At 45.9% G+C, this 13,221-nt stretch overlaps 1 protein-coding gene across 1 annotated transcript; it reads right to left on the reverse strand.

Moving 5' to 3' along the window:
• Nucleotides 1-114: 114 nt before the first annotated feature.
• Nucleotides 115-13,167, reverse strand: LOC149280422 (histone-lysine N-methyltransferase EHMT2-like). The gene is made up of 27 exons (XM_089500662.1): nucleotides 13,108-13,167; nucleotides 10,887-10,965; nucleotides 9,796-9,992; nucleotides 9,478-9,562; nucleotides 9,291-9,364; nucleotides 8,781-8,996; nucleotides 8,705-8,749; nucleotides 8,351-8,459; nucleotides 7,883-7,981; nucleotides 7,534-7,679; nucleotides 7,155-7,298; nucleotides 6,604-6,824; nucleotides 6,325-6,507; nucleotides 6,095-6,183; nucleotides 5,218-5,324; nucleotides 4,998-5,120; nucleotides 3,067-3,168; nucleotides 2,864-2,968; nucleotides 2,545-2,699; nucleotides 2,054-2,221; nucleotides 1,757-1,901; nucleotides 1,583-1,660; nucleotides 1,382-1,497; nucleotides 1,196-1,282; nucleotides 940-1,018; nucleotides 451-626; nucleotides 115-289 (listed from the first exon to the last, which is right to left on the reverse strand). The coding sequence occupies exons 1-27, from the start codon at nucleotides 13,165-13,167 to the stop codon at nucleotides 115-117; spliced, it is 3,363 nt and encodes a 1,120-aa protein (XP_089356788.1).
• Nucleotides 13,168-13,221: the final 54 nt, after the last annotated feature.

Raw genomic sequence — 13,221 nt, forward strand, 5'->3', positions numbered from 1 at the left:
AAAGGGTTAACAGAACGGAGCCGCATCTGGCAAGAGGGACTAACGGAGCCACAGGGAGCCCGGCGGGTGACGGGTTAACAAGTTAACGGCGAGAGGCAGGCGGCCGGGCGAGCCTCACACTGGCTGAGGGGCCGGTGCCGGCGCAGGGACAGAGTCAGGGACCTCGAGGCGGGCGAGGCGGCTCTGCTCCAGGGCGATGGCTTCAGCCGAATGTTTGCACCTCTCCGACCCGCACTGGCACGTGAAGTATTTACTCTTAATATCCCAGAAGCGGTCGCCGTAATCAAATCTACAGGGAGAAGAGAGAGAGAGAGTGAGGAGAGAAGGGCAGAGCGGGGTAACGGAGATCCCTAGATTACGCCCCAATGCCCTCTTACCCTAGAATACGTGCTCTGCTGTCTACACGGCCCCCTCTCCAATGCTCTAATTATCGCCCTATCGCCCCCTTACCCCAGCTCCTCCCCGGCTCGGATATCCCTTCCGCTGAAGAAGGCGATGCGAGGGAAGCGCAGGTCCTGATGGGACATGAAGACTCGCACGGGGATCAGGTTGGGCTCGCAGAGATGGTTAATGAAACGGCTGACGTTGCCGTAGTAACGCGCATCGATGCAGTACACTTCCCCATCCTGAACGAGAAATCAGAGTGAATTCATAGAAAATTATTATATTCCGGTGAAAACATCCGGGCCGAGATTCCCGCAGACCGGCGTCGGGCATCCATGAGAGCGGTGGCCCTCGGAGGGCAGGGTGTGAAGAGTCGTCTTATTGTAACACACAGCTCAGACTCAGAGTACAAAACAACAACCCATAGTAAATAACTGCTTGATGTTGACGCCGTCACCGTGTTTTTACGCAATGCTGCAAAGTATAGGAAAATGCAAGATCGCCCCCGGCAACCGAATACAGCTCAGTTCCATTCATTAGATGTTCGGGCCTCACCTTGTTGTCTAGATCAAATAAATAAGAATCATCTTCTCTCACATCAGCTTCTGCATCCGAAATCAGCTCCCCCACGTACCTGGACAGAGGGGAGAACGCGGTGAACGCAGGAGAAAGAGACAAATACGACGGAGAGCAAGGGAGAGCGAAGAAGCCGATAGGAAGGAAGCCAACGTGATCCGGGGGCCGGGAGCCAGCGCCAGGCGGTCTGATGGGCCCCGGGAGAATAAAAAGGAGAGAATGAGGAGAAACTCACTCGCAGATGAAGGTTCCTTGCGGAATGGCCTGAAGGGCTCTGACGCCCCAACCCATCTTAGCCGTGCGATACAACTGGAGCCGGACCCTGGAGGGGGGGGGGGGGAGATGTACGGCGTTGGAATAGGAATAGGAATACTCACACTTACAAACGAACAAGTTATTGTGTTCCCTCCCTCACACTTACTTAATGCCACGCTGTACCACTCGGTTTTTGCAGGTCTGCCAGCAGGCACAAGCCTGATTGCACTCAAAGATGAGCGGCGGCTCGATCTTATTGAATTCTTGAAGAAGGCGTCCATCCTGACGGGAGAATTAAACAGGGGGGGGGTCACTCCAAAATCAGGCAGAGCGACGGCACTCATTGATATACCCAGCGTGCACTCACCTTGTCATACCAGCAGCGGATGCTGAGCTGCCCGCACAGGCAATTGCTAGAGGAGCAATCATCCAGACAGCTGCAGTTCTGCGGAGAGGACACGATGGAGGGTGAGGGTTGGAGGGCAGTGGAGAGGAGAGGCAGGAGGGAAGAGACATGCGGGAGGAGATGATTATAAGGTACCTGCAGGTGGGTTATGTTGCGATCGATGCTCATAGCCGACGTTTCACAGTTCTCTGACACATACTTATAGTCGTCTGGCGTTAACTCCTCGTCCACTCCATTAACACAGGGGATGGGGACCGGTTCGTAGCCATGCGCGATGTCCCTGAAAGGACGCAAAGTTTGGGTGAGTGCACAGATCCAGACACACAGACTACTCACTACCTGCCACAGACCCCCAGCAGTTGTTAAATCTCAGCTCCGACCCGTTGCCCCTCTCTCCGAGCTCCCGCAGATGACCGCCCCCTGCAGACTCACCTGCTGATTATCCTCTCTGTGCGCACGGCTCGGTTGCTGATCCCTTGGCGGATCTTTCGGTTCAGCTGCAAGGCGTACCAGACATCGGTCTGCTCGAGGGTCAGGTCACACGGCGTGTCGCCCTCGTTGTTCCGAATTTCTGTGTCAGCCCCCCGAGACAGGAACAGACTGCAAAAGAATGAGAAAAAAAATACAATATTTAGAAGAAGATTGTCATGTTTTTGGGGTTTATGGACCCCTTCATATAAATAAGCATTTTATTCTCTTTTTTATCAGCCACCCTTACCTGCTTTTAAAGGGTTCCCCAGCCTACCCTGCCGCATCACATCAGGAATAACTCACTCAAGTAAAGGTTTACATTCACGGCCCAGGGGGGCCACTCTCCTAACAAACTGCCACTGCGGCTGATAAAAACCCATCATTTCCAACCGCTCTTATCTAATCTCCCGGGCTTCCTTTCTCCCATAACCCCAGGACGTGCAGGCTCTCACTTGACACATTGGATGAAGCCTTCTCGCGACGCGATGTGCAGCGGAGTGTCTCCGTGGAAGTTGACGGCGTGGATGTCGCACTGGGCATTGAGCAAAACCTCAGCGATGTCGGCGCTGCCCGTGAAGGACGCCCAGTGCAGGCAAATGTTCTTCTCCTAAAAGAATAGCCAACGGTCACCATCAACGGCATCGTAAGAGAAACGGGGGTGCGGGGGGGTAATGAGTGACCCGACACACGCAACCATCTGCGTCGGTCACTGGAAGAGGGAATCGGCCCTTACAACGCAGGAGGAACAAGAAAACGGTAACATTTACTGACGTTGTCCTGCAGGGTAACATCGGCTCCGCGGTTTAGCAGCATGCGGATCACTTCGATATGTCGGTGCTCTGCTGCCCAGATGATGGGGGTCCAGCCACCGTTATCCTGCAACAGCGGAGCAAAATAATAAGCGTCACCCACAGAGGCATTTAAAACAAAACTTGGGGGGGGGGGGGGGGGACTGATGGTAACTGCCACCTCACCTGGGCATTCACATTCACTTGCCCCGTAGACAGCAAGTAGTTCAGCATCTCCAGGTTGCCGCTCTTGGCCGCGTGATGCAGGCAGGTGGATCCATCCTCTTCCTGTACGGTGGGATCGACAAGGTCAGAGGTCAAATAACGTCCGCCAAATCCATTACGACTTGCCTATTGTTACTATCGCTAGAAGCATGCCAATTATTGTGGAACGGGTCACCTAAGGCAAGATCTTCTTTTCTTCTTCAGCCTAAAACTATAAATTATTTATATCCCCAGTGCAAATACTTATTAGTGAAATTTGTTTAAAACATTCTTCTATGAAAACTTTTAGAAGCGTTTTACAAAAAAAAAAAAACATTCACCAAATTTTTATAAACACCAAAAATCTTCCTCTAAACCGAAAATAAGATAAAACAAGGTAAACACCTCGATCGTTCTGTTTTCAGCAGATTCCACACTTAATTGACTGTTATGGGGTTTGGCAACTTTCAACTGGAACAAAAAAGTAGTAGTTATTTTTTTATTTATTTTTTTAAATATCAGGTCGCAATTCTGCATAAACCAGGCAAATCGGTCTCATTTTTTGCGCATCTGTTCTGGATTTCAGTTTCAATGATATGAAAAAAAACTAGCCCCAAAAATCAGGCAATAGAGCATCGAGGCGAACCTGAAAAATGTCTTATATTATCGTCACCTGATATATAGTATAACAGCTAAAGAGCAAAAATAAAACTTCAACCCTGGCACCGAATTTATTCTAGTATTATAAAACTCTTTGATAGGGATCTTATGTTATTAATGCAACAGTTATTTATAAAGCAAAGTTATTCCTCCTCACGAGTTTACCACTTTTTTAAAAAGTCTTTTATTTAGTGTGAATATGTTAAAAACAAGCAATTTTTTTCCGCAATTTTACTTGATTTCTTCCACAAAATAGGGTCCACCGATAACAAATACCCCCAATGTCCAGCAACATCCCCCGAGTAGAACCCCCCACATTCAAAAGGCTTTTCATTTTACAAGGGAGCAAAATGCTCTTACATACTACATTATTATTTGGGTTGCTGCGAAGGATGGTACCCTTTTTGATGTCGTGGTGACATCACCATAGTCCGTTTCTTAGTAATTTGTTATAATTTTTTTTATCTTTTTTTTTTTAGAAGAGGGAGGAAAACGGTTTAATGTTTTAACTTTGATCCCTACTTCTGCTGATCACAGAGTGATCAATAAGCTGGACTCTATTGCTTTGCATTGCTGATCGCAGTACAGGTGATCAGCCATCAGGGCCTCATCAGAAGTTTCAGGAGGGTCCAGACAGACTCTCTTGTAACCTAATTATCTATGTTCTTCAGGCTCCTCCGTTACTCCGTTGTAAACGGTGCGCACGCTGATACGTGGGATCAGTCGAAAGACACCCTGATCACCTATGTAACAGCATCAAAGTTTCTTCGCTGACGCGAAAACTCTAGGATGTACTATTATGTCCTCTGTCATCTAGGGCCTGTTTTATAGGTTGTAATAGTAAGTTCTAAGGTCACTATTTCCCTAAAAGAGAAACTCAACAATCAGAATCTGCATCAGAATACAAGCAAATTCCTTTCACGTTAACTTATGGTTCACTCTGTCGCATTAGACTGACAGACAAGCATCTGACTCCTTTTGACTCTCCAGAAATGTTTTCAAGACGTGTCTGCGTGACGAAAAGGAAAGGACAAAGTTTTATACAGAGTAAACCATAAGTGGTCAGAACGCGTGCATTTCCAGCCTATGCTTTCCAGAAACTTCCACCAGTCACTTGCTGTCTGCGCCCGAAGAGCATTTATTGGAGGGGATCTCAAACCATAGCTACAGCTGTGAGCCACCAAGAGCTAAAAAGATAAAAACAGAAATGACAGCCGTGATCGAGAAGCCATATTAATCAGTTTCCAGGTTACCTGGTGGTATACGCATGCTCCACACTGAACTAGGTATTTCGCAACAACCAGATGGTTATTCACAATGGCTTCTAGGAGTGGGGTTCGAAGAACTTTGTCGGTGGCATTAAAGTTGGCCCCGGCCTAGGGAAGAAAAGAGGGCGTTGTGAGAATTTGGGGAGGCGAAATATGAGTAGAAGAAAACGGAGAGAGATGTCTGCAAGGCAGAGGCAGGGGTTACCTGGACTAAAATGTGGACCATCTCTAAGCTACCCTTTTGAGCAGCAGCGTGGAGAGAACTTCTCTTTAACTGCTGATCGTTCAGGAAGTTGGCATCCTGATTATCCACTAAAAAGAACACAGAGCAAGAAACATCAGCACGGCGATACCAACAATAATTGAAAGAATTAAAATAAAACTGCGGAGCAATATAACTATTACACATACATACATATATATATATATATATATATATATATATAATATAAATGTGACTTCAATCAAGTATAAATATATTCAGTTAAAGTACGAGAAAACTAGTCTACAAGAGAGTACAGGAGACCACCCGTGACAGACGCCGTTAAAAAGGGTCTGCTGCCGGGATATAAGTTGAGATATTTGCGATAAAATGATTTGATTTATGCACAAGTTAAAAGTTATGTATGCATTAAATAAAAAGTATAAAAAAAACAGCCAGTAAGGAGGGGTAAGTGAACTGCACGGTGGGACGCATCATGTTTTTTATAAAAAAAATACTGCGCATTGGCTCATAAATGTATCACAATGTATATTGGTAGGTTTCATATTCCACTGAGAAAAGTTTATTTTATGGTCAGAAAAAAATAAAGCATTAAGCAAATCTTACTAAAAGCTTTTGCTTTGCAACCTTTGCAGCAGCTTTTTTTAAAGATGCACCGTGAAACCAGTCAAACCCAAAATTGTATATACGTATATATATATATATTTTTTTAATATTTAACTACCGGTGTGCAGTTCGCATGGAGGCATTAAATCAAACAGAAGTTAGATTCTAACTTGCATATTTTTGGAGTTACGTATTTAACTTGAACTGCAAGGGAAACATGAAGCATTTTATAGGAACGAAATGGGGTACTCACTGAGCATGAGTAAGACTTTCTGTAGCTCTCCTTGCTTCACAGACAGGTACAGCTGACGAGAGTTATACCGAATCTTCTTCCTGCGGTCTCTCTTCTGTTGAGATAAGCTATGGAACAAGGAAAGGACAGTGATTTACTCCGACGAAAAGGCATTAAATGAAGTAAAGCAGGATGAAAGGAGAGATGGTGAAGCTTGGGGAGGAGGGACTGGATGGTTATGTCTCTGCTACCTGTCTGTTTCCTGGGACGTTAAAGCTTTTTGCAGGGCGTCTCGGGCAGGTCCCGGCGGTAACCCTATGGTACTGAGAGATGCCCCTGATGGCAGAATGATGCAAGGACCTTGTTCGCTCCCATTCACCGTGGAGTCTTCTGAGACTGTGCGTTTTCCGTCCCCCACTCCACGCATCCGGGCGCTGAGAAAGAAGTGAGAATGAGACGGCAGGTGAGAAACAAATGGTTACATTTTCACCAGAATTTTGCTCGTTGACACATGAAGATCTAAAGCTCACCTAGGCTGGGTTGTGTCTGCCCTACCCAGACCACCGCCATCGTGGTTGGACGGGGCAGGGACTGGAACAGGGATATCTGCCTTTGCTATTGTGATTTGCTCAGCTTCTGATGCATCCTCTCCACAGTGAGGGCAGAAAATAATCCCATTCAGGGGGGAGACACAAGCCTTGTGGAAGCGGTGGTTAATCCGGAAATCAGGATGGCATTCCAGAAACGTTCCCTACAAATAAGTGACACACTGGCTACAGATCAAATAAGCATTACAGAAAGGGGTTATAAATGCAACAGGCAACTGAGAAGCCCCTAGAAGGGGTCACACAACAAAAAATGTAATGCACATCAGCGACATTTTATTGAATGGAGGCACTAAAGATGTCACATTATGAACACGCAAAGCATTGGGTTACTGAAAGCAGTCACATAATGAGAGCAGGGTCCTGCAGGGCTTCTGCTGTTATTAGGACTGACACTGTAAACAGACGGGAGCTTTACAAAGAAATAACATACAAGTCGGGTGTGCTAACATGACTAACGGAGCGTTTTTACTTACGCTGGTACAGAAATGACCGCAGCCCGGGCAGCAGTGATGTTTTACCATACTGGCACGGTGATTCTCACAAAGCACCATGAGGGGAACTCGACTCGATGGCCGCATTGTCTCCCGCTTGGTTATGACAACGCTGCATCCACTCAGCTAAAGATGAGAAAGAAAAGCGTGTTTGAGATACAAGAGGCATCAAATTCCGTCTCTACCCGCAGCTCATGGTCTGACCCAGAGACCCTCTTTGCCAGGAGGTTATGTTGTGATAAACATTGTTTAACTTAACCCTTCTATAGCAATGCAAGCTTTACAAGTCATTTTTTTGCAGCCTATCGCAACAAATGATGCAGCATGCGTATTGTTCATGTGTTTATAGACCGTCACTCACCTCTCCATCCACACTCTCCGTGGCCATACAAACGTTATTGGCCTGCTCGCAGACTCTGTCAACGCTTGGAGCCTCCATGCGGCAGCTGCAAAGAGGTAGCTCCTCAAACCGTTCAGTATCCATGGAGCTGGACTCATTACAGACACCTAAAAGACGAATTTAGAAGGTGGACCACTTAGACCAGGGTCAGACTTCAGGCCTAGAGGGCCACACATAAGCCAGGATTTTGTGTATATCCTTGATCCGGGTGATAGAAAAGGAAGCATTTAATGTAATTGAGCTGGGGATGCTAGGAGAGTGCTGTGAAAGGTCTAGTACTAAAGACAAACAGGTAAAAAGCAGCACTTACCTGTGTGATTGGGGGAAAGCGTCCCTTCATTGGGTAGATCCAGAGCTCCAAGAGGTACTTCTGTGTATTCACTGTGTGATCCCCCAGCAGAGCTGACAGCTACAAGAACATGATGACAAATTGAGTACTTGATCTGGAATTATCACAAAACAGCCATTTCCTATCTCATTCCATCACAACTCATGCTTGTCAACTCCTGCCAGCAGCGTTGGGGCGGGTTTAGTGTGAGCCTAGCACGATTGGTCAAAAGGAACGTAGGGCAAGCTATGTAAACATATGCCCCCCCCCCCGTCTTTGGGTCTTCTCACACACCAATGAGGACCTATATATGAGTTGGGGGACTTGCGCATCAGCTTGAAGAGCTGTACCAGGGTCTGGCAAAGGATGTAAAACAGTCACCCCGCTGAACTCTACCAAGCAGTAAGACGTTTTCCTTTCTAGCCCAAGGCATTTAATTCCCTGCCTCACCTGTGCCTGGCTTCTCTCTCTCTCGCCTTTTCCGCTTCCTAGTTGGCTTCAGCCAGGCCTTATCCATCTTCCATTTTTTCTTATTCTTTTTCTTCAAACTGCTTGAGCTCTGGGTGCAAAGAAACGCAACGATGATCAGGCTGACTGCTGTAGGATAGCTTCACTGGCCCCCCCATATCAATGCGTGACCTTATTCAGCAACCCCTGCTGCTTTGGAGGCTGGAACAGAATACTGCACAATCCTATTTTTTCTGATTGACTTTATTGCTCTACCCATCTTGTAGCGATGGCGCCAATTAGCTTCACTGAACCTGGCCACTGTTTTTTTTAACCGCCAAAAGAAATTACACTCACCCTTTCAGACTGATTGCCAGATCCTTCCTCTTCTTCCTCCTCTTCCTCCTCCTGCAACCATCAGAACACCATTAACATTCTTGCTGTTGGTGGTTTCATTTCTCATGTTCCCACCACTCTCCAGTTCTGGTGCCCTCCTCACCTTGCTGTCACTGTCACCTTGCTCCTCAAGGGACAGGCTATCATAGAAGAGGCTGAATTCTGTCCCGACTTCGGGCTCCCAGTCTTCGGTTTCAGCCCCACCTTGGCCACGCGAGGAACCAGGAGCAGGAGAAAGGGGTTGTGAAGTGCCCTGTGTTTAACAAACAGTAGGTGTTATATATGACAGAGCTGTATAATACTCAGCTACCAATGTGTTACCAAATGCACCAGATTATCATCATTTGGGGAGTTTGACCAACTTTTCTGCTAAAAACCGGTATCTTTAAGCTTAAGGCTTCAAATGGCACGTGGACCGAAAAAAGCCTACTGAACAGAGGATTTGTAACAGCACTATAACAGTTTTTAGCTCCGGGTACAAACCCCCAGGGCTTGGCGAATAGAACCTATGGAATTTTCATTACACTTTACTGCATTTTCTTCTCACCTCAATCGATCTATTAGCCATATTAGCCAAAGCTTCTTTCCCTTCGGAGGAACTGGACCTCTTCTGAGTGGAGTCTACAGAAAGACAAGGAGAAAAATAGAAATGTATTGGTGGTGGGTGGGGAGTGATAGCCCTCCTTTAATAAGCTTTCTGAAACTCATCAACATACACACATTCATCTCTCTACCTGGACTGTCTCGCTTCTCTGTCTCAGCCTCTCGTCTCACGCTCTGTTTCTCTCCATCTGCAGTGAAGGCACCTTCACCCGCCACCTATTATATGAGAGAAATAGACATCATTACTAAACATGCGCCCACAGACCAAAAAAGTTTCAGATTCAGTTTTAGTTTAGTTTTTTGGTCCATTCATGTTCAGACAATGCATTTTGTCTCCTGCCCTTTCCATTCGGACAAATTCAGACGGCTTTTTCCATTCAGAAATAAAATCCGTTGCTGCTCGTCCTCATTCACTCGCTCACACTCTCTCCACCCGTCTACATACGCACATTGCCTGCCCGGGGAATGGTCTTCCTGGCGCGATGCACTTTGTCTCCTCCTTCCCTGGTTATACTCAGTAGCCTCATGGCCAAGCTCTGCGCAGCGTGAGGGAGCTTCCCCGTCCCAGTAAGGGACATCTTGGCTCTGCTGGTGACCGGGGAGGAAGAGGAGGAAGGAGGCGTGGGGAGGGACTTGGAGGCATGGCCTGGGTAACAGAGAAAATGAGTAAATAAACATTATGACATGTATGTTTTCCCCATATTTCATATGCCACACAACTACAAAACATGTACAAAACGTCACTGTTCCCTCTCACCTGACAAGCTCCTCGCCACAGGGGAAAACGCGACACTCTCCTTCTCAGTCTCTACCTTGTCATCCTCATTGAGGGTCACATTCATTTGTGTTGCATTTTTATTATCCCCAGCGGCTTCTGCTTCAGAATCATCTGTAACGCAAAAAGATATATATATATATATAGATATACACACACACGCATATACACACATAACGCAATAAAGACAGCTACTATGAAACCTATTAAAACTACCTGTAACTCGTTTGTTCTGAATTCATGAAATTGGTTTGAAAGTAAGAGACTATTATCTGAGGGACACCAAACGGTTGGGCTAAAGGAGGTAAAACTAGAAAATTTATATCCTGTTGCTGCTCAAAAAGCACACGATATTATCTTTACAATGCTGGGTCGGCACCATTATAATCCAACAACTGCATAAAATAGCAAGTTTCTATGGCAACAACCAATCAGTACTCGCTTGTGTGTCACAAGACAAATGTTCCTGGCACGAATTATGAATGATGAGACATTGTACATGATTACAGGATTATCCTGGGGTTAGTTTGGTTTCTGGTGCTTCAGCCTCCTCACCAATGGGGCAAATACTGAATGGAATGGCTCCAGGAACTGTGCAGCAACATGTCACGTATCAGCCGTCTACTACGGGCTTTATACGTAACATACTCACAGGTTAATGAGACACAGTCAGGTTCCTTCAGACAGTCACGTGACCAACCCTGTCCAATTCTATGACCTGCTCATTTACATATGAAATTCACATCTACATACAAGTAAATATACCCTGCTTGGTACTGGCAGACACCCCCAAGCCGTCCCTCTCATGAGAAGCGTCTGTCTCCGGCTCCCTTACCGGCTGAACCTGAAAATGAGAAGAAAACAAGAATTTGCACTGATGTTGGTGTTATATTACATGATCCGTTTTACACTTTGACATTCGCGGAGTACAAAAAAAACCATGTTACTTTACCTCAAAAATGCCCCCTATATTGTGCTTTTTGCCTACCATCTCCATTCTCTGCATATAATAGCTTCTACCCTTCTCCTGCTCCCAGGTACCTGTCGCTCTCCCCACTAACCTAGTCTTCAGATCCTACCCTGTTATGCCAACCTGATGATGGGCATTGCAGTTCATGGCAAGCTTTCTCTTCCTTTCTGCATGCCTACGTCTCTGCTCCTAAACTCCTTGTACCCAAAGCCCTGCATCTATAACCTCTGGGCTCCATAAGTTATTTTCCTCCCCTCACTGCCGGCCCTCATCATATAATTCCCCTGCCCTCCATCCTTCAGCATAACACTTCTCTGACATCAGCCCCATGATATCCCACCTCAAGTCCATAGCACTTCATTTATTTCACGTCACCCATAATTAGAGGGCCACATCAGCCCCCGCCCACATCAGCCCCCGGCTATAATATTGCCCCCAACATCCACCAACTCCTCTACATCACCCTTCTCATCAGTTCCCCGGCTAGTATTATCCTCCTCATTTCTAGCTCGGCCTCGTTCATTTCCTCGCCCGTGTCTTTATCGCCCTCCCTCCCGCATCTCTTTACATTTCCCTCTATTTAATTCAAATTTTCCTCTTCTCACCCTCTCTCTTTCTCCCGCCGTCTCCATAGCTCCTTCACACAGCTTCCCGTCCAGCCCCTGACCTCACATCCGGGTATTGCCTACTGTGATTGGCCGGCGCAGCCTCTAGAAAGCAGATCGGCCGCAATGCTCCTTCGCGCTCTCTGATTGGCCGATTGGTTACCATAGAGAAGACATTCTTCCTTGCGTTCCATCGCCTCGCTAGCTAATTGGTTAATAAAAACTCAAGCCTCGTTCTCAAAATATGCGTTCCACAGGAACTTTATTAGTGTCCTGGTAGGCTAACAGTATTCCAAGCCTCGTTATTATGATTAATCAATCTTAAAAAAGGGATTTTTCCCCATTTTTTTCCCTCTATTAGTTGTTTACACCAAATAGTCCGAGAAAATCGTTTCACATCAGTAATTTTAGATTTTTTTTGGTTTTATAAATATATATATATTTATATATAAACTATACATTGCAAATCTAGATGTTTATGTTGTTTGACCAGGTGACTTTAACCAGAAAATAAATGTGATTTTATTAAAGTCCTGTATTATCCATTTTCTAGGAAAACCTCTTAACTACAAAAAAAAATCTGCCCGTTTACCTTAAAGAATGAGCTATAATAATACAGTAGCTATTTGTAATGAGTCAGATTACAATAGGGTTTTAACCCTTTAGCCACGGCTGCCCTAGGAAAACCTATACCCTTAGGGCGTTACAATCATGGCTGCCCTACTTGATACATTTTAACCTCCCTTTGGTTATATGTGTACCGTAGCTGCTCTCTACTACTTAGACTGTAAGCTCTATGGGACAGGACTGACCAAGGGCAGCACCCTCAGGCAGCTGAAAAGGTGTGTTGTGCCGCTTGTGACACTATATACGGCAGGTCTTTATTTCTGTGATATCCAAAACATATAATAATCAGAAGAAATGTAAAAAAAAACCTAAAAGGCGTGCGGTGCCTTTAAGGAATGACGTAACGGGATATGATGTCATAACCCGGCATACTGTGTCTTAAATCATCACCCAGCCAGTCACCTTTTATCTCCTTCCCACTCAAACTCCCCATGGAGTGTAAGCTCACAAGAGCAGAGCCCACTCCTCCTTCTGCCCCGAGTATGTTTTACATTATACATGTTCCACCGAAACAGGTCGGGAAGCGTAGACAAATGCTTTGCCGATAACGTATATGCCGCATACATACATGACACGCAAACGGCATCCCAAAAATAAAACACTGTCAGCAAAATGTAATAAAACTATAATTCATAGTACAATTATGAAAGAATAACACAGTCGGATCGCATGGAGGCTGTAACGTTAAAATATTAGTGGAAATTCAAAAAAATGCTCTAAAGTCTATTGGCTTAAAGGCGAAAACGGTAATTTTAAGTAGGGGGTCGGTCTAAGGGCGGCGTACCTGCGGAAGAGGTACGTTTAAGAACCTGTGAAATGAGATCAGGACGACGGGCGAGCTCATCGCCCGCTAAAGTCTTTATAAAGGTCCGCAGAGTCCGTACTATTCGATCTAGCC

Source organism: Sceloporus occidentalis, unplaced genomic scaffold (assembly GCF_023333645.1).
Source record: "Sceloporus occidentalis isolate IW3139 unplaced genomic scaffold, rSceOcc1.0.p SCAF_157, whole genome shotgun sequence".
Taxonomy (NCBI): domain Eukaryota; kingdom Metazoa; phylum Chordata; class Lepidosauria; order Squamata; family Phrynosomatidae; genus Sceloporus; species Sceloporus occidentalis.